At 36.7% G+C, this 20,803-nt stretch overlaps 1 protein-coding gene across 2 annotated transcripts in view; it reads left to right on the forward strand.

The window, feature by feature from the left end:
* The window catches only part of LOC137403968 (circularly permutated Ras protein 1-like), a 41,752-nt gene that overhangs the window by 15,594 nt on the left and 5,355 nt on the right, over positions 1-20,803 (forward strand). For both annotated transcript variants that reach the window (XM_068090111.1, XM_068090112.1), the window contains exons 6-13: positions 571-717; positions 2,169-2,320; positions 5,607-5,822; positions 7,956-8,147; positions 8,951-9,069; positions 10,125-10,460; positions 10,603-10,738; positions 11,367-11,550. In XM_068090111.1, the coding sequence (XP_067946212.1) occupies positions 571-717; positions 2,169-2,320; positions 5,607-5,822; positions 7,956-8,147; positions 8,951-9,069; positions 10,125-10,460; positions 10,603-10,738; positions 11,367-11,550 (1,482 nt within the window). The remainder of the gene's footprint in view (positions 1-570; positions 718-2,168; positions 2,321-5,606; positions 5,823-7,955; positions 8,148-8,950; positions 9,070-10,124; positions 10,461-10,602; positions 10,739-11,366; positions 11,551-20,803) is intronic.

Consider the following 20,803-nt stretch of genomic DNA (forward strand, 5'->3'; position numbering starts at 1 on the left):
CTTTATTTCAATGACACAAAACACTTCTCTCATGATACGTAGTTTGAATGTTAGAATGGTAAATGTTGTTATATGTTAAATACAAATAAATGTTGTGTCCAAAGACATTTTTATTACTCTGGCAACGCCGTGTTGTACCGCTAGTATTGTATAAAATCGACTAGGTTCAAATCTCTGTTACACATCTCTACCTACAGACATATATGTTTCTGTATCACTAAGGCTGCAGCTTTTCTTGCCTGTTTTCAATATTAAACAAAGTGACAATAAAAACCTATCATTAGTTAATTTATTGATTTTGTTTCTAACGTAGTTTACTTTTGTGCAGTTATTTTGCACATAGATACTATAATGCATTTGTTGGAACATCGCATGTATTTACTGAAAGTATATTAAATTTTCTAGTTGTAAAACAAATTAAATAAAATTCAGTATATTTTTAAAGGAATATCGGTTTAATGTAATACGCTTTTTATATATGAAGCGAATGTAGTTGTTGAGGTTTGACTGCTAGACACTGGATGCATTTACCAATGTTATTATGGTCTAGCTTGTACCCTCCTTTTCTAGAATGACATCGTGACTTCCTCTGGCACTCGTACCAGGACCTTCGTCTCTCGACTTGAAGCCGTCATAAAAGCAGCTGAGCATCAAATTCGACAAATTCGAGAAGAAACCCCAAATGTCGGAGTTGGCCTAATCAGTTTTGGATCTGCGGTTAGTCACTTTGCTTGGAGTTGTCTTTCTAAGTGTGTATATAAGGAGCATCCCTTAGTTGTGTGTTGGAGTTGTCTCGCCAAGTGTGCATGTTATGAACTGGTTATGCGTTATTTAACTCTTTCGCTACCGTAAGCCGATGCATCGGCTTATCAATAAGGTTTCACTTTTCTTTTCCTTACGAAGCCCACACATTAGCTAGACGAATCAAAATTTGTCTCCAGTGAAAGATCCTTAAAATTGTTGCCAATTTAACCAAACAATCTAATGTAACAAAATTGTTTGGTTCAACGATTCCATTTTTAATTATTTTTCCAAACATCAAAACCAGATCGTTATCGTCATGGCAAGGATAAACACACCGCGTTCGTTCAACGCAAATAAAACTTTGAAGAAAGTCACTTTATACTTATCTTGTAGAAAATTTTGTTTTGAATAAGATGCATTTTACAGTAAAACGATATCTGCATTTATTCTCGAGATACTGCTTAATTACTAGTGGTATATCGGCTTTTCGAAAAATTTGTTTAATTCTGGCAGAATATTTATTCGGTAAGATTTTGATGCGGTAGTGAAAGAGTTAAGATACTTTGCATTGTTTATTGTTGTAGTGTTGATGAGTAGACATTTAATTATTTGTATATTTTACTTGAAATGTTGAAAAGTACTCTTTCAACTGTTTTTAATCATGAGTGCTCTTTGAATATGCTGTAAAAGTTGAGTTGGCTTTGTCTGTTCTATGACACTATGTAATATTTCACTACCTAGTGACTCATGCAGGAAGGCATCTTCGATGCCTGTCTGAACCACGACCTTTCATGTAATGGCTTTCGGTTAGACGGAAGATCACTACATATGTATTCTTATACCCTGCAGTCTCATTCATTGTGTTTCCATGTCACCGGTAATCCACAAGTTTGGGTAATTCACAAGGCAATCTGCAAGATGGAAGCGCCAAAAACTCAAGTCGAGCAAGTTTGGCTATTTACAAAGTTTTTTTTAATGTTTTATGTTTACGAAAAGTGGACTTGGGACTTCGAGCATGATATGCAAGAAAATCTGTGCAAGCTATTATATTTTAAACATTTTTCACCCGTCAAGTTGTTCCCATTTCTTTCGAGAATATTTCTATTTTGTTTAGTTTGAGACACGAGTGCTCCGCTATGACCTCTGGCTTAAGTTTCCTCTTTTTAACAAAATTCCTGCGTTAATCCGCAACATGTGAACGTCCATTGGAACAAGATTATAAGTGGTAACTCAATGTGCACACAACTCCAAATTGGCATCATCCGCGCAATAGAAACATGGTGATTTTAGCTGCCATTGTATTTCAGATTATGGAATGTTTGCTTTTCTCTCTCAATTGACAATGTATTGATTTACTTGAGGTTAATCAATATTCTCGTGGACTACAGCGCATGTGCAAATAGACTAGATTCTGCATTGTTTAGGTGACTGTGTATGGGGACGGTACCACTGTCCCGAAAACTCTCAGAGAGAATGAGATGGCAAGTCAGGAAGTTTTGAAAGCAGTTGCAACTGATTTTCCCCCTCTTCGACCTATCAGTGAGACATTTGATGCTCTGACTAACAAACTTGTAGAGTGAGTCATATAAACATTACTCTTACTCCTTCATAGATTGGTTTGGGTAGAGCTCAGGCTAAAGCATACTGATAGAGTGAGTCATATAATAAACATAGACTATTTCATATATTGGTTTAGATAGATCTCAGGCTAAAGCATAGTGATAGAGTGAGTCATACCGTACAGGATGAAAATATTTGTTGGTTATAAAAATTCGCGATTTCGCGAACAGGCAACTCCGCGAATTATAAAATTCTGTGAATAATTAGTTCTATTTTTAATCACAAGAGAGAATAACTACTGCATCAAATTGAAAACTAGCCGCTAGGCTGGTTTTTAATATAAATACTAAACGTAGTTGAGTTTCAAAACATTTTTAAAATCATTGCCTGGGCTTTGAGTTAACACCATTGCCAATGCATCACATTTCTTTACAAAATTATTCAAGGTTGTCACAAGATATGCAGAATGGCGTCATTGCAAAAATAGCCACTAAGTAGAAGTACTAAAGGTAGCAGAGTTCCAAAACTTCTTTAAAATCATCGCCGGGCTTCGAGTTTTATTGCCATTGCATCAAACTTTACTAAATTATTCAAGGTTTTTACAAGTTATTCGGCATGGCTTCAGCATAGCAAAAAATCTCTCCTAGTCTTTTTACATTGAAATAAACTCCATCAATCTCTAATACCGAAGTTGAGGACGATCATGATTCTGATTTGGACATTATGGTATGTATTTGATTTGCAGTGAAGATACGTTTTTCCATATTTAACTGCACTAGTTAATTCTTTTGTTTAAAAGCTGATCGCTTTCATTAAATACTTCAGCTATTGTTTTGTACTTCCTTAACACTTATTAATATTTTTTTCTTTTTTTGTGTTTACTGCAGATTGAGAATGAAACAACCTACTCTGATTACGAAAACTAGAGACAAGTAGTATATTCATCAAGGCAGGAATATTGGCAGAGAAGCAACCAGTCAATCTAGACCCCCTTCATCGACAACAACTCCTTGATATCGCTGCAGCAAACATGATTAAATTATATATTTTATTTTATGTATAGATATATTATAATTTATTACAAACTTGAGTGTACAAATAAAATATTTCAAATACAAATAAAATTTTACAAACGATGAATGGAGTAAATATAAACAGTTTAGTCCATATGGCGGTTGTCTAGCAATAAAATTAAACTGGTACTCTTGATAAGTGAATACTAGCGTGTCATGGTGCTCTCTGACTCGTTATTTTGGTAATAGCAGCCCTGTCGCTGTCACGGTCTTGGGTAGATGTTAAAGGCGATTCTCTCGCTACTACATGACTGGTAAGGAAGTTATCATCAGAACTCTCCTCGTGGCTTACTATTGCAAAGTTCTGCCGGTTGGCCAAAGATTTGTGTTCGTAAAGGCGTTTTTGTTCCTTTTTTAAAACATATATATTCTCTTCGTTAGCAGCTGCAGTCACTTCTACCTCATTTTCAAGATCTCCCTGAATGATTGGTAATCTTCTAAGAATGACATCTACCACCCTTGCAGTCATTTTGGTTTCGTTTATGATGAAAGATCTCTCTTTCACACTAAAACAAATAACGAAGCGGTAGGGATGGAAAAAATAAATATTGCGTTTTACCGAAGAACCAAAGTAAAATTCAACTAATTTAGTAAATGGTTTTGAAAAAACTCATTGCTTACCACAAATCTTTGGTTCATCAAAGGCCTCAAAATCGATGAGTATTCGTGAAAACTTCTGAACGCAGCAAAAAATTTATAGCTTAGCACGATCGACTCGTAGTTGTAAACTAAATAGAAAACGAAACACGCAATGTGTGCATGCGTATGGTTAACTCTATTGCTATCCGCAATAGAGTTAACTCTTCCTAGAGAGTGACCGTTTTCAGCCGTGAATAAATTAATCGGCGAATATGCATGAAATTTCAATTTTCGCGAAATATAACTCGGCAAATAAATTAATCCTGTACGGTATAATAAACATAGACTCTTTCATATATTGGTTTGGGTAGAGCTCAGGCTAAAACATACTGATAAAGTGAGTCGGATAATAAACATAAACTCTTTCATAGATTGGTTTGGGTAGAGATCAGGCTAAAGCACACTAGTAGAGAATTAAAAATTGTTGTAAAATGCTAGTGCGAGCATCGGCAAAGCACACTGGGGGGGTCAGACATGAGTCTTGTTTATCCATGAAGGTAAAACAAAATTTTTTATTGCGATGTTTTTAATATAAGTTGCATAGTTTATACACTCGTTTTTATTAATTTATACATAACACAATTTTTTTTCAAAGCTTGTATTAAGCCCAAGCAATGCCTTTGATTTTTTGAGATTTTCAATTAGCCTGCAGGTGAGTGTTTGAGAGGCTGGGTCTCAGGAACTAGATGAGTTTTGAAACTCAATATTTTAGCGAAGACTTTGGACGATATTATCTGTAGGATTGAATATTATCTGTAGAATTAACCCGCACTATGAAATTAATGTTTTTTGTCGTGGCATTGTTACATATTTCAGTAAAACCTAATATTTCGCAAGGCGCATATAAATTGTCATAACTTTACAATTTGCAAACATTTTTTATCGGCTCAATGCATGCAGATAATTTTTTCTTTTGTTGAAGTGCAGATATAATAGGCTTATTAATTATATATTCGCTAATCAGAAATATTTTTGCGAAGCCCACTAAAGCTTCACTATGTGGCTCTATGCAAACGCTGCGCCGTACCACGCGGCTTGCGGTACATAAATAGTAGTTAGCTTGACAAAATAAGCTTTTCAATTTTTTCCCAGATTTCCTTCATAAAACCCTCTAAGTGTATCCGATCTAAAGATATGTCATGTCAACTGTTAAATGTCATGTTAAATTTAGAATCAAAACATTTCGATGTCATATTAAAGTTTTGTTGCAGCACGATACATGTGTCATGGTTTTATTGAAAGAAACTAAAGAAATTGAAATATATAACGTTTCAATTACATATTTAAAATTTTTCACAACTTGTGGATAAAATGATATATAGAGTTGCTTAGTTCTGGTTTTTTCCAGCACAGCAAACTTGCATGAAACCTATCATCTGTCGTATTGTTTAGGGGGCTGTCAAAACTTAGCACAAAATATTAGAATTGTTGCAAAAAAAGACCAAAGTGCAGTTTGACGCTATTCGATCAGTGTAGCAATTTTTTTTCGAAGTATATTGGCTGATCAAGATTTTGCTAAAATCTTATTGATTATTGACCAGTGTATGCAGAGCTTAAGTTTGGTTGATGATTTTCCTAACACCGTTTCAGTTTGGACATACGAGGATGCACAGCGCTTGGCCCTGGTTTGTTATCTGGTATCTCATTAGCCTCCAACATAAGTGGATCGAAAGTGATAATATGCACAGATGGTTGCGCTAACCAGGGATTTGGAGAACTTCCTAACGATAATTGTCAGGATGAGGAGGACATATCGAGGTCACGCATGGTTTATAAGAGCTTCGGTGATTACGCTAAAAGCAGAAGGTAAATCGTCTGAATTACTTTTGTGACCCTGTCATACCACAGGTGTAGTCAAGCTAGCTTTAGCTCTGTGGCTACAGAGTTTCATAGACTCATTATTTTCCTTGATGATGAACTTACTCCATTGAAGTGATGCAATTGGAAGTAATATCAATATAAGCTGAAGGCATCAAGCTTCTATTTGATGTGATTCTTTCCATTTTAAACCTACCCAGTGCAGAAAGATAGCAGTTTGTATAAGTTGCTTTCAAACAAACCTCAAACGATAGAAGAATATGCTGAAATTTGGGGCAATGACGTATTTAAATTGGAATAAAATCTATCTTCTGAATATCGTGGTATGATTAGACAGACAAGTCAGTAGTAGATAGATCACTCAAAGTTATGTTATTTATGTTTCCAACATTTTTGCAAACATAACTATGCAAAAATTTTCAATGTAGCTTCATTATATTATATGGCTTGCTAAAGCTTTGTGAAGCTATAAATTTAAAAGCGACAAAGTGCACGCGTCAACTGTCAATGATGTGAATCTGTTACACATTTATTTATTTGTAATTACTAAAATCTGAATCTGAATTGGCTATAATGTCATCAACATGAGAAATTCTTTGTTTTCTTAACTCAGGAGGTGCTCGCGAGATAAAACTAAATAGTTCAAATGTCAAAAAGAATAAATGTCGAAACCTAGCTTTTTCAGAAATGGAAGTTAGGAATGTTTAGTCCGATTTAGAATAATAGAGATGGGTGTCTTAGAACCCATTACTATCAAAATCCAGCCTGTAAAATAATTTCAGTTTTGAATGAAAGGTATATAAACTATTTAAAATTGCTCGCCGCTTGTTACATGATGTTTAAATGGGCTGAAAGCCAAAAAAATGAGCTCAAAAGCTCGGTTTTATCACAAGTTAGCGTTGTTATCGCGCTTTTTAAATATGCAATGCTAAATAGCTTATCTACTTTTCAGAAAAGACTGATATTATTTTTAAGGCTGGATTTAGATATTAATGGATTTTAAAACACCCATCTCTATTATTCTAAATCGGTCTAAACATCCCTACGTAACTTCTGTTCCTAAAAAGCTAGGTTACGTCACGTATTTATGGGCGGAGCTTGTTATGCCGATCGTGTTGTTTTCGAGACCGATATTAAAACGCTATAAAAAATCCTTCATTACTCTGAAGGTTAGTGGCCTAATCTTTATTTTGATTACAAAATCGGAATCAGCGTGTCTGATTTACCTAGTAAATACGATAAAAGTTGTTCGTGGCAGTTATGGTTTAAGCTTAGATTAGCACCAAACTCACGCCAAACTCGTTGTATGCATATGGATAAAAAATTACATTTCAAGAGTTGTGTGCCCACACAATATAGTCACTGAAGTATCATTTGATCAGGGCAAGGCCATGTTATTCACGATGTTTCTGCCAAATATCAGAAATTTGCAAACTGATTGATTTGAACCAAATAGACTGGCATCTAAAGTTCCTTGAACTTGACAAGACCTATGCGCCTTATTTTGTAATTATAGTGAAATTATTGCTGCGCTACCGGTATATCAGAATACAGTTTCAGTTTGTCAGCAGGAAGGAGGAAACACATAGTTTATGTAAGAGAATGTTTGCTATTATTAGAACTATCACTATCAGTGTGGCTGTGACCAGCATGACTGTTAACAGCTTGATTGTTAACAGCTTGATTGTTAACAGCTTGATTGTTGACAGCATGACTGTTGCCAGCGTGACTGTTAACAGTGTATGTTAGTATTAGGAGTTTTGACAAAATGGATTCTACAGAAGTTATCATGTGTCGGTAAATTAGAAGTTGTCAATACCTGATCATGGCTATACAGGACAAACCTCACTGGCTGTGCATTTCTGTGAATATTCTCCTCTATCTGTTTTACTATCAGATAAACGATTGCACTGAGCTAGTCCTCCTTGCTGCCAGTGGGTCGCTGCCAGTGGGTCGCTTATATAGTGGGTGTTTGTAACCATTGATTTACACCCATAAGTGGGCTCTAAGTCTATTTCACAACAAAAGGGTTATTTCACAGTCTACGTAAATGCTGTTTTATCCATATGAGTAACCTAATGTTTTAGCAAATGATCTGGCATAACTTTTGTGTCTTTTCAGTGTTACGGTATCAGTGATCAGTTTAGAAGGAACAGACTGTCGACTCGTCCACCTCGGGCTCGTCGCTCAGATAACTGGTGGCTTTGTTGAAATCGTCGACCCTCGTAATATCGCTACTCAGTTTGGAAACATTCTAGCTAGCAAGGTTGTGGCTACAGACGTGACAGTGAGCATCATACTGGACCATTCTCTGTGAGTATTTTTAAGACCCGTCTATTATATTTACTCACAGCTGAGTTTGAACTGAGAAATCATATGTAATAGCTATGTGTACAAGTATGCTCATTGTTGAATGGTAGTCGAGTGGGCGGGTGGTAGCACTTAGCTGGCAGCTCAAACATCCTGGCTTGGTTCTTATGTAATGCAGTCGTTTTTCCCAACATTTGTAGCATGGACAGACATGGCTCTTATTATAGTAAAGGTTTTTTATAACTTCGAATCCGAAAAACAGTAATTCTGCCTCCCATCTGAGTATTTTTTTGTCCCAATATGTACACTATTTTTAATTTTTTATAGGCACTATTAGTAATCATCTCCGAAAATGATGTTTTTTGTTACTCGGTAAAAGGAAAAAATAATCATCTTTAACATCATTTTTAGTTTTCTGATTGTCAGCAGATACTTATAGGTAAGTCAAATAGTAAGTGTGTTAGAAAAGCTTGAAACTGTCATAATAATGATTGAAGCGGAAAGTTGTTGGCTATTCAAATGAAGTCTGTACAATTTTAATATATCTTTTCGAGCAAGTTCCATCATACTAATCATGGCACATTTGTAAAGTGTGAGAGAATTGCTGGGAAATATAAATCCTCTATGAATAAACTTGCTTAGTTATCCTTTTTGTAAAACATAACTTATACCGAAGCTGTTTTTATTGCTAACAAAGCACCATTAAAAAATTAGAACGCTTTCAAAAATTGTGCTCTTTGTCTCATGATTCTCAATACGTCTAGAAATATCCACTGATTGTCTATCTTTTTGGGTTTCGATTGCAGATATATCAGAGATCTGCAGACGACGGAACAGAAAAGTACCCAAGTAAAAGAGATGGGAAATGTTTCAGCCGACACTGAGATAGTCGTAGAATTTGGAGTTCGAACCCTGTCTAATGAAAGTTAGTTTTCAATTTGCTTTTTTGGTCTGCACTTAGTTTATGTAGGACTAGCTGTGCTACCCAGCGTTGCCTGGGTAATAAAAAAGTCCTTGGACAGAAAATTGATTTGTGTTTAACATATAACAACATTTACCGTTTTGTGTAGTTGAAATAAATTAAAAGAAAAATGAAAACTGTAAAGGTTTTAAAACTTTGTCAAACAACTAACTTCCAAGCTATTAGCCTGGCACGTTGCCAATGGAAAATTGCAGTAAGCTGCTAGGCTTCTAATGACTGTACTCCATGACATCGCGTCAGCATTGTTGTCCAGCTGCAGTTATTCTAGTAATTGCTATAGCCGGAATGCACACAGACATACGACACACGAACATACTTTGAGAAATATATATATAGATTATTATTAAATTTATGTACATAATACATTTTCGACATAATTCCGAAGTTTCAAATTGATTGCACGCTTAGTTCTTGAGATATCGCTGAAGTACTGAGGGCACTTCTAATTGACTGAGAAATAAACAATGGCTGCTGATAAAACATTGCTTTCTAATGACACAGATTGACATTCTTAGTAATGAAGGCTTAAAATAGACGAGCTGGAAAGCTTTCTCTTTCAGCAAAAAAGCTTTACATTAAAACTTTGTTGCTATTTATACCAAATATACACTCTATCAGACTCGGTGTACCGCAATCATTGTTTCTTCATTTACCTCTAACATCCCGTCTTTGAAACAATGTGAAAAAACTATAGCTTCAGATGATACTTAGGGCAAAAGCAATTGTGCTTAGCTAACCAGTTTATAACCGGAACTAACCGGTCTTGCATATATCCAAAACTAAGCCTCAGTGTTAAAATCTTTTTATCCGTTTTTTTCATGACTTTTAACTTACGTCAATATTATTTTATTTGTGCGTTAAACGATATCTCAGCAGGTATTTACGGTGGTAAAAGATAGTCGCTCAAGTTTGGAATGTCAAGTAACAATTATAAGATTTAGTCAAGTTCTGTCTAATCCTCAAAAAAATACTGAACGCATGTGCACTGTTTTATGTAGATGAGCAGCCTATGACTATCGATGCTGAGGACCAGCAAGCCAATGACAGTGGTGAGGACAACGCAACGGCTGCCGGTAGCACTGGTGATGCCGGACCTACATCGGCAGCTGGTCAAGAAGGTGAAAATGTAACAGTTGCACCAGCTGCAGCATCCGAGCCTGATGAAGCAGAAAGTAATATAACAGCTGAACCCGTTTCTGAGGTAACTGCTGATCATGCTGCTTCATTGCCTTTTCAAGTTCAGCTGGAGTTTACCACGAGGTCTGGTGGCAAGTACCGGCGGGTTATAAGCAACTTAAGAGAAACGACAGATGATAGGGCGACAGCTGAAGCAGGTCAGTTTGTGACGGACAAGTATAGCTCTTTTATCATCTCTTTGACGGAGTTTCATATTTAGTATTTCCGTTACTAGTACTTTATATTAATACATGTATATAATATACTCATTATTATAGTAGTGTTTTTCTTCTGTTGCAGAAATGAACATGAACATAGTTGCCAGTGTCACTTCAAACATGGTCAGCAATGCGGCCCTCTCAGGAGATGTACAGCAGGCCCGAGGATTTATTCAAACGAAAAAAAAAATGGCTAGGCGTTACCAAGTTGGATCAGCGTATGTATCTACCGCTCCTCTTTAGCTTATATTCCTGGTGTAAGAAGCCTCCTTACCTTGATACAAATATTTGCACTGTTAGTGGTCAGTCACAGATGGTGCTGTTTCTCACTTATGAGTTCGGTACATGCAGACGATAGCATCGTAAAATAGTTGGAGAGTTTAGCATGTTTGGATTGTTTGTCTGGTCGCTCGCATCTGGTTTGATAATTGCCTTAGTGGTGAGGCCATATTGCATTTCAGTAAGTTGGCACCGTGACAATTTTTGCACCTAATGACAACAAAAAATGATAAATGAAACGTGCTACTAGATAAATTTTACAAAAACTAGCTTCAGAGTTTTAAGAACCATAAAAGTGTGTGAAGTCGTTAGGTTTGTTTTAGCACCGGTGCCGACATCACAATCAAATATAGATTTGTCTGATGAATTTGGTTGTTCTTGTTGCAGAGAGCATGCAACTCCCGGTATTTCAATTTCTACCTTATGCAAGAATATCCTGGTTGTTACAACCCACTGTTATATATTGGCCAGTAGTTCACGCTTGTTGTTGGTTGCCAAGGTTGCTTAAAAATTAATTAATCTCTTTGAGCTAATGTTGCAGTTAGTAAAATTTGACTCTTGTCACAGAGTTGGTGATATGCCCGGTTCAAAGATTGAAGAAACAGAAGAGTACTTGAATGACTTGGATGACCTCAGTGATCTCGTCGCTCAGCAGAATCGTGTGATAAAGAAGAAAGCCATGCCTAGACCGAGTAACTTACAAACTGATAGCTTCACTCTACAGTCATGCCACATCGCCTCGGCAGGAATGGTCAGTCCACAAGCTATTGTTTTAGAGGGAGATGTCTAGAGAGCTATTTTAGACAAAAGGTCTTTTCTAGAGAGATATTTTAGACGAAGATGTCTAGAAAGCTATTTTAGACAATGGTGTCTAGAGAGATATTTTAGACAAAGGTGTCTACAGAGATATTTTATACAAAGGTGTCTAGAGAGATATTTTAGACTAAGGTTTCTAGCGAGCTATTTTAGACTAAGGTGTCTAGCGAGCTATTTTAGACTAAGGTGTCTAGCGAGCTATTTTAGACTAAGGTGTCTAGCGAGCTATTTTAGACTAAGGTGTCTAGCGAGCTATTTTAGACTAAGGTGTCTAGCGAGCTATTTTAGACTAAGGTGTCTAGCGAGCTATTTTAGACTAAGGTGTCTAGCGAGCTATTTTAGACTAAGGTGTCTAGCGAGCTATTTTAGACAAGGTGTCTAGAGAGATATCTTAGACAAGGTGTCTACAGAGATATTTTAGACAAAGGTGTCTAGCGAGATATTTTACACAAGGTGTCTTGCGAGCTATTTTAGACAAGGTGTCTACAGAGATATTTTAGACAAAGGTATCTAGCGAGGTATTTTAGACAAAGGTGTCTAGCGAGCTATTTTAGACAAAGGTGTCTAGCGAGCTATTTTAGACAAAGGTGTCTAGCGAGCTATTTTAGACAAAGGTGTCTAGCGAGCTATTTTAGACAAAGGTGTCTAGCGAGCTATTTTAGACAAAGGTGTGTAGCGAGCTATTTTAGACAAAGGTGTGTAGCGAGCTATTTTAGACAAAAGTGTGTAGCGAGATATTTTAGACAAAAGTGTCTACAGAGATATTTTAGACAAAAGTGTCGAGAGGTATTTTAGACAAGATGTCGAAAGGTATTTTAGACAAGATGTCGAGAGGTATTTTAGACAAGATGTCGAGAGGTATTTTAGACAAGATGTCGAGAGGTATTTTAGACAAGATGTCGAGAGGTATTTTAGACAAGATGTCGAGAGGTATTTTAGACAAAGGTGTCTAGCGAGCTATTTTAGACAAGATGTCAAGAGGTATTCCGTTTGGGAGTGTCTGGGCTGATCGATGAACTAATTTGGCTATACGCAGTTAGATTGGATTCCAAGTTTCATATATATTTACATGAAATCACGCATATAATTGTATTTCATTCTAGTCAAGGAACTCGAGCTATTTTGATTTCTTAAAAAGGTTTTGGAAGAAACTTTGCGAAATTGATGAAACAAACCACTTTTAAAACATTCATGTTAAACTTTCATGTTTGTTTTATTGCGTTATATTATTGTATTGTCTGCCAGGCTGCTAGAAAAACTAGTTCTAGACGTGCTGGGCGTTTGCAAAAAGTTATATCGTATAACCCACTCATAGATCCCATACATAAAATGCTATGGTTATCATATGCAGATTAGTAGCTAAGAATTTTATATTGGCTAAAGGTGTCGATTCTCATTGGATAATTTAGTATCGTCTTATTTATGTCGGCCACTGAAACTGTTTTAACTTAAGTTCCCCAGACACATTCACAGAGTTACCCTCTAGGTCTAACTGGAAGTATTTGTACTTGTTCCGCTGCTGTCACTGTCCGCTCCAGCCCTATCCAATAGTGTTCGGAAATAAAGCCTGGTTTCCATATGCCATCGCAAGGCTCGCAACAAGGCGCACGACGTCGTGCGTAGGCCAGTTGTGATATGGAAACGTCAACGCGCGACGGTCGCGCGACGTGCGTACGCTGATCGCAAAGATCCAACAGAATGGATCCTTGCGATGGGTGCGTGCGATGAGATATCCCACAATACACCGCGCGACCTTTTCAACCTATCCCACAATGCAAACGGTCGAGAAATATTGGTTACGAGAAATCAGCGTAGTGGAATACACAGCTGTAAAAATGGAGAAGGAAAACGTAGACATTGGAGAGGAAAGCGGGGCAGTAATGAATACATCTGAACTGCTCTCAATAATTCAAGAATATCCGGCTATATATGATAAATCTAGCCAGTGCTTTCGAAACCAGAGACTTAAATTAAATGCGTGGAATCAGGTGGCAGAGAGAATGAAATCATCGGTGGCAATGTGCCAGAAATGCTATCGTTCGTTCCGAACGAGGATTGGAAGGTGAGACCAAAAAAATTAATAAAATTTCGTAGTGAAAGATGATGACATGAACTCTAACATGTTGACACTAGCACAGGGCATGCTGGGTGATTACTAGGAATTGTTGACAACAAAATCGATGCGAAAAAAGCGTGACAATGATTCAAAATAATTAGTTTCATTTTCACTTGTGTATATGTATTATTATTTGGTAATACTAATAATAAATAAGGCGTTCACGTACGGTAGGGAAGTGTATCAGCTAAGTGAGTTAGTGAATGTAGTAAAATAAAAGTATATGTATTTGAAGTATGGTTGTGGTCACTTGTTACTATTTTCTTTTCCATAGATATGTCAGAGCAAGAGCAGGGCCTTCTGGGTCTGGACTAAAAGACATTATATGTGAAGACTCTGAATATGAGCAATATCGATGGCTCTTCACGCACATCAAACAAAGAGGAGTTGTGACATCGGCGCAATCTGAATCATCTGCTCCATCACCTATTCTATCCCCTGACCCATCCTCTGCTTCATCACCCGGTCCATCATCTGCTCCATCACCCGGTCCATCATCTGCTCCAGCTCCATCACCTGTTTCACCATCAGCTCCATCAACTGTTCCGTCATCTGGTCCAGTTGCTAAACCGAAATATACCTCTTCTAGAAAACGACCATGGTCGAAGGCTAGCAAGTTGGAGAGTGAGGCAGATGAGGTAGTCCATATTGAAATATCTGTTACTGCTAAATTGTACTCATTCATCTATGTTTCTTATTTATTTTATATGTTTATTATTTATTTATGTTTCTTATGTATTATTTGAGGTTCATTGTTGTAGATCGATAAACAAATCCTGAAGGCTCTTGAAAAACCAGAAGAGGAAGATGAGGATAAACTATTTGCTATGAGCATTGTGCCAAAGCTTCGACGTCTCAAAGGACGGGTGAAAAGCCGAGCACAACTCGACATCCTGAGAATTTTGGATGACGCTGAGTTTGCGGAGCCTGCGTACCAACAGCAAGAGCAGCAGCAGTGGAGTGGAGAAACTAGCCAGTTCATGCAAATGCTTTAGAAGCATATATAATATTAGAGCTTCTATATAATGTTTATGTGTGATAATATACATATGTGTAGATATGTATGTAAATGTATGTACATATAACTATATATATATATTTATACATATATATATTTATACATATAAATATATATGTACATATATATGTACACATATATATGTATAAATATATATGTATAAATATATATATATATGTACATATATCTATATATATACATATATCTATATATACATATATCTATATATACATATATCTATATATACATATATCTATATATACATATATCTATATATACATATATCTATATATATGTATATATAGATATATCTATATATACATATATCTATATATACATATATTTATATATACATATATCTATATATACATATATCTATATATACATATATCTATATATACATATATCTATTATACATATATATATACACATATGTATATACACACACGCTTATATATATATACACACACACATATATAAATATGTATATACATCCTAATAGAGTTAGTCTGATTGTGGTGACTTCATGTATTGTGATGAATTCATTGTGGTGTATTGTTTCAACTTGTTTTACATCATAATATAGTGTCACATGACAGTTCAAAAACATTGAATAAAAAATAACTTGACACGCAGATTGAATTAAGTGAACAAGAAATGTGAACTCATTGCACAGTATCACCATGTTGCCGCTTCCCAGTGCTTGTGACAAGCTGTACTTGCCATGGAAGTGCTGCTTCTGGCGAGTTAACATATCTTGTGAGGCATTCCCTGATCTCCTTTGCAGTATATGTATGGTTGAGGGGTCGTGGTCTGAGTCTGCCTAAGGCACCACCACCCTCTGTTACTTCTTTTCTCCAATCGCCTTCGACCAAGTCGCCCGTATCGCTGTAGCTATCAACAAAGCCTGTTGGTTTGTAGCTAGCATTATCGGTGAGCATCAGGTAGTTATGGAGGCAAACACAAGCCTGGACAATCAGGTCTACCAAATCCAATTTTGCACGGATTGGCCGGCGGAATATACGCCATCGTGCACACAGTATTCCAAATGCATTCTCTATCGTTCTTCTACTTCTTGAGAGTCTATAATTAAACACTTGTTGCTCTTGGCTCAGATTTTTGCCTGGCCATGGCTTCATGAGCCAATTGGTAAGTGGAAATATTTCATCTCCAACCAAATAGTATGGGATAGAGAACTGACCATGCTGTGTGGGTGGAGGAAGATCATGTACTCCATGGTCAAACTTTCGTATAAATGATGAGTGTTTAAAAATTCCAGCATCATTCTCGCTGCCATAACTACCGATGCTCACACTTAAGAAGCGATAATCGGCATCACAGACAGCCATAAGAACTGTGGAATGAAAATGTTTATAGTTGTAATATAATGAGCCACCTCCACTAGGACATTCAATAGCCACATGTTTCCCATCCAATGCTCCTATAACGTTTGGCATATTCCATTCAGAAGTGAATTTGTCTCCAATCAGTGTAAAGTCCTCTCTGCTCTGTGGTTCCTTTAAATAGCGATCTTTCAAAGAGTCCCACAGAGCCTGACAGACTTCACGAACGATCTTGCAAATTGTTGCGCGTCCAACTCTGAAGTTGAAGCTTTGAGACTGCTGAGAATCTCCTGCAACAAATACCATTGCCCTAAACGTAATCAATTATCTTTAACACAATTAATTGAATAAGACTGGGTAAGCATGTTTTTAAGTGTATAACAATGAATGGCCGAGATTTGTCGATTGTAGTCTGTTAGGCAGCAGTAAAATACATAAATATAAAATACAAATACATCAAAGGCATCATGTTCCAGCTTACCAGTTGCAAGGTATCGAAGTGTAATTGCTAAGCGTTCCTCGTGGGAGATAACTTCACGACTCCGGCAGAATCTTGCTTTCATATATGGTGAGACACAGCTGAGCAGGTGGTCAAATCGCTCAGGTGTCATTCTCATATATCTTCAAATTGAGCAACGATGATAAGCAACAATAAACACATCGGAGATTTTTAACTGATACTAGAGTATGTATGTACGTCAGCATTGATAATGTTATTATTACCGTTATCATTATTATCACGTGCGTGTATGAAAAAGAAGAAAACACACACGTACTGACGCACGCAACTCACCTGAAAAAGGTTTCCCGATCTCCTTCCTTCAACTCTTTAAAAAGAGTATGGTACTGGCCAAGCTGTTTCCTTTTTTTGAGTGAACCACGTATCCAAAATGCATGTTTCCTGGGCATTCTTCTGAGTGCGTTGATTTTACGGCGCATCCTTCTCCTGAGGTACAGCAAAAGTAGAAGCCTCCGCCTGCGTGTCACCATGATGTTTATACCGCGAAGAATTCTGTCTCCCATACGAAAGAGTAAATCAGAAATGACGAAAGCGAAAACGTTTAGCTGGAAAACCCCACATTTTCCTAAAAGCATGACGCCTACGCGCGCGCTATGGAAACACTGCATCGCATCCGACGCAATGCGTTGCGCACGATCATTACGCCGCGCACGATCATTGTGCTGTCATATGGAAACCAGGCTTAACAAGCATGGTCGTTATGCTTTCAAAATGCTAAAAACTAGTTTTCACTATCCATTTATTTGCAAATTGCATGCATATGTACATGTATATGTTTGTTATAGCTGTCATTAGCCAAGACTTCCTGCCATCAATATTCGTATCATCTGTATTTGGGCAATATGGCTTGTCGATGGTGACTAGATGAAGCATTTCTTGTACTTTTAAAAACCTGTTTCCGTTTCGATATACCGTGAGACCTCGACACACTGAGTGGGTCTAGTTGATGTGTTGTATTTGTATATATAAATCTGTCATACAATTATTCTATACGATCTGTCATACAATAGTCTATACGATCTGTCATACAATCTGCCATATTAATTGTCAAAAAAAATATTATTGTAGGAATACATTGTATTTTTCCAAGTCCATATGAAGCAAAAGAACTGTGATTAATATTAATTAATTATATTAATTATCTATTATTAATTATTAATTGAATTATCTATAAAGTAATTATTTATATTACATTATATCAATTTATATAAACAACTAGGCTTAAAATTAATAATGTAAGAAAAAAAATCGTTATTGGCATATTAAAAGCATGTTGACAGAAGTGTAAGTTTAGTAATGGTGGGTTTCATGTTAGAGTAAGTAAGCTTAACTTACTCTAACAGACACGATATGTAGTTTAAATTTACTAAAATTTTGTTTTTTGTTTTTGAGTTTCACTTACAATACTGTCATGTTGTGCAAAATTATAGAGGTCAAATCTAGAAGTTTTTTGTTGAGCCTCGTAATTACTCAACTTATACATTCCATGTCAAAGAACTTAAATTAAAAGGTTTAACTGTACTATTTCCTGACCGGTGACCTTTCAACTGCCAAAATTTAAAACCAACTGAAGTTGAAACAGTAAAATTTCAAGTGATGGGATTAATTACAGTTAGCGAGTTAGCGATCAGAGTTAGCGATGGTTCCAATGACCTGGTAAACAGTAAAGAAACTGTCAACATAGATGAGAGGGAACACTCAAGTGGTATGGATACCGCGAACAAGTTGTTGATTTCTTTGGTGCTTTTGAAAAAGTTAAAGGAGTTCATTCTGTCAACATTTGTTTACATTAACGAATCTTATCGTATCATCATTTGAATTTTCTGGCGTTGTATAGATGAATAGCTAGGAGTCAAGCCGCAGCTTTACACTATACAGAGACAAACACTTGCAGGCATTTCACCGTCAGATGCAAATCACGTAACCTCCGATGTTTAAGGCATGTATATCTGGGCTTACACATGGCGGTCATTATATCTTAGGTGCTGCTCTTTCTGCAACGATATTTCACCATCTACACACCTGATTGGTATTTATTTCATCTCTTTGGGTGGTTTTTACCAGTTCCGCTAGTGATTATTCTTTTCTCTCACGTATCATCTCTCTTCATGTGTTTAACTTAATTTTTTTTCTTTTTGCGGACGAAAAGTCGATATAAAGGGTATTCTTTCAATAAGTAACTTTTATAAGATTTGCCAGCTTTACCTTGTGTTGGTAGAATGTAAGAACCCATGAAAAATAGCGAGATATTTTACCACTGCTTGTACCAGCTCAAGCAATTATCTCTATATGTAAATAGAAAATGGACTTTTTATCACGAAGCCAAGGAAGCGTTCATTAGCGATTGCAGCCTTGTCACTGTCTAGACTTTGGTCTTACAGTTTACATGTAGTTACTCATTTAGGAAGCTACATGTAGTTACTCATTTAGGAAGCTACATGTAGTTACTCATTTAGGAAGCTACATGTAGTTACTCATTTAGGAAGCTACATGTAGTTACTCATTTAGGAAGCTACATGTAGTTCTTCTGTTAAATCTAGTTGCAGCTTTTGTGATTCAAATAAACAAATGTTTGCAGTCTGATCATCGTTCGTCCTACCTAATTGAGTCAGCTAAGGTGAGTGTGATTCTTACGTCTTGGGCATGTACATCCTCTTGAGCATAGCACACTGTTGATGCAGTCAGCTGATGCAGCGCCTTCACACCAACTTACTACAAGTATCATGTCTTCACTTGTCTATCGCAGAAAATCTATGACTGTCACAGGATTGTCACAGTACAGTCGGGGGACTGTCACTTGACTGTCACTTGACTGTCACTTGACTGCCACTTGACTGTCACTTGACTGTCACTTGACTGTCATTTGACTTTCACTTGACTGTCACGAGACTGTCACGAGACTGTCACGGGACTGTCACGGGACTGTCACGAGACTGTCACGAGACTGTCACGAGACTGTCACGAGACTGTCACGAGACTGTCACGAGGCTGTCACGAGACTGTCACGAGACTGGCACGAGACTGGCACGAGACTGGCACGAGACTGTCATTAGACTGTCATTAGACTGTCATTAGACTGTCATGAGACTGTCACATTCTCCTAACAAGCTCATGTTCTCTAATTTTCGTCTATCTCACATGCTCATTTGTCTCGTCTTTGTGTAGGCTTTCGAGACTGCAGAAAGTTTATTCTGCTACCATAGCGATGAACTTCTATTTGAGTGTTTCGAGCTGTAATTGTTCAATCATTTGACTCCATTATCAGAATGAAAACTTTCCAATTAGTAATCACATGTACATGGCGGATTCCAAACAGTTCATGTTATCTGCTGAGCATTTCTTTTCTGTTGCATCCATGTTTTTGTCTGTGTGTCCCTATGTATATATGTCATACACTTGTATATGACTTGGAATAAGCAAATAGAAATGTATTTGGTGTGATCATATCTGTACAGATTGCTATCTTCAACCATTAAAAATTAAAATGTTTAGAATTCAGCCTACATAATCAATCAGAAAGAATTTTACAGTTGTTTTGTTTAAATATTTGAAATCGGGACAAAATGAGGATTACCGTATTATATAATTTATGGCTAATGACTCTATTCTGAATGTGTAACAATTTTATAAATGAGAATTTTAGTTTTCCAACAAAGAGGTCTAGTTTATTCTGCACACTGCTGTATCCGTCGATTGTTTTGTTCTTCGATCAAGATTACTTGCATCAGAAAGCACTTCTTATTTAGTGACATCTCACGTCAACCTGTATCTGTACTTGAATTTTTGATGTCATATATTTGCTAGAATTACCCTGAGAGCACTGGCTTGCTGTATATAGTTTAGCAGTCGATGGAGGAGTTGGTGTGTAGTAATTTGTGTTGGCATGTTTACAGCCGTCTCATTGTCAGTATCTCTGTGCTGCCAGTTATCCAGATAATTTGGTACGTATAATTTCGACCATGCAAGTCCTTGACTTCTTATGGCTGCTTTGTTCTTATCGGTTCTTACCAACTACACATGTATCTCACATGTTCTCGTCTCTACAGTGGTCTCAACTGTCTAGCTGAATTTATAACCGAACACTGAGGTGTTAGTTTATTTATGTTTATATGCTTAGCGGTTGGTGCCTTTTCGGTTCAGCTCTTTGGATTTACAGGGAGTGTACGAGTCATATTCTTCGGCGGTCTGTTT

The sequence above is a fragment of the Watersipora subatra genome, chromosome 9, assembly GCF_963576615.1.
Source record: "Watersipora subatra chromosome 9, tzWatSuba1.1, whole genome shotgun sequence".
Classification (NCBI taxonomy): Eukaryota; Metazoa; Bryozoa; class Gymnolaemata; order Cheilostomatida; family Watersiporidae; genus Watersipora; species Watersipora subatra.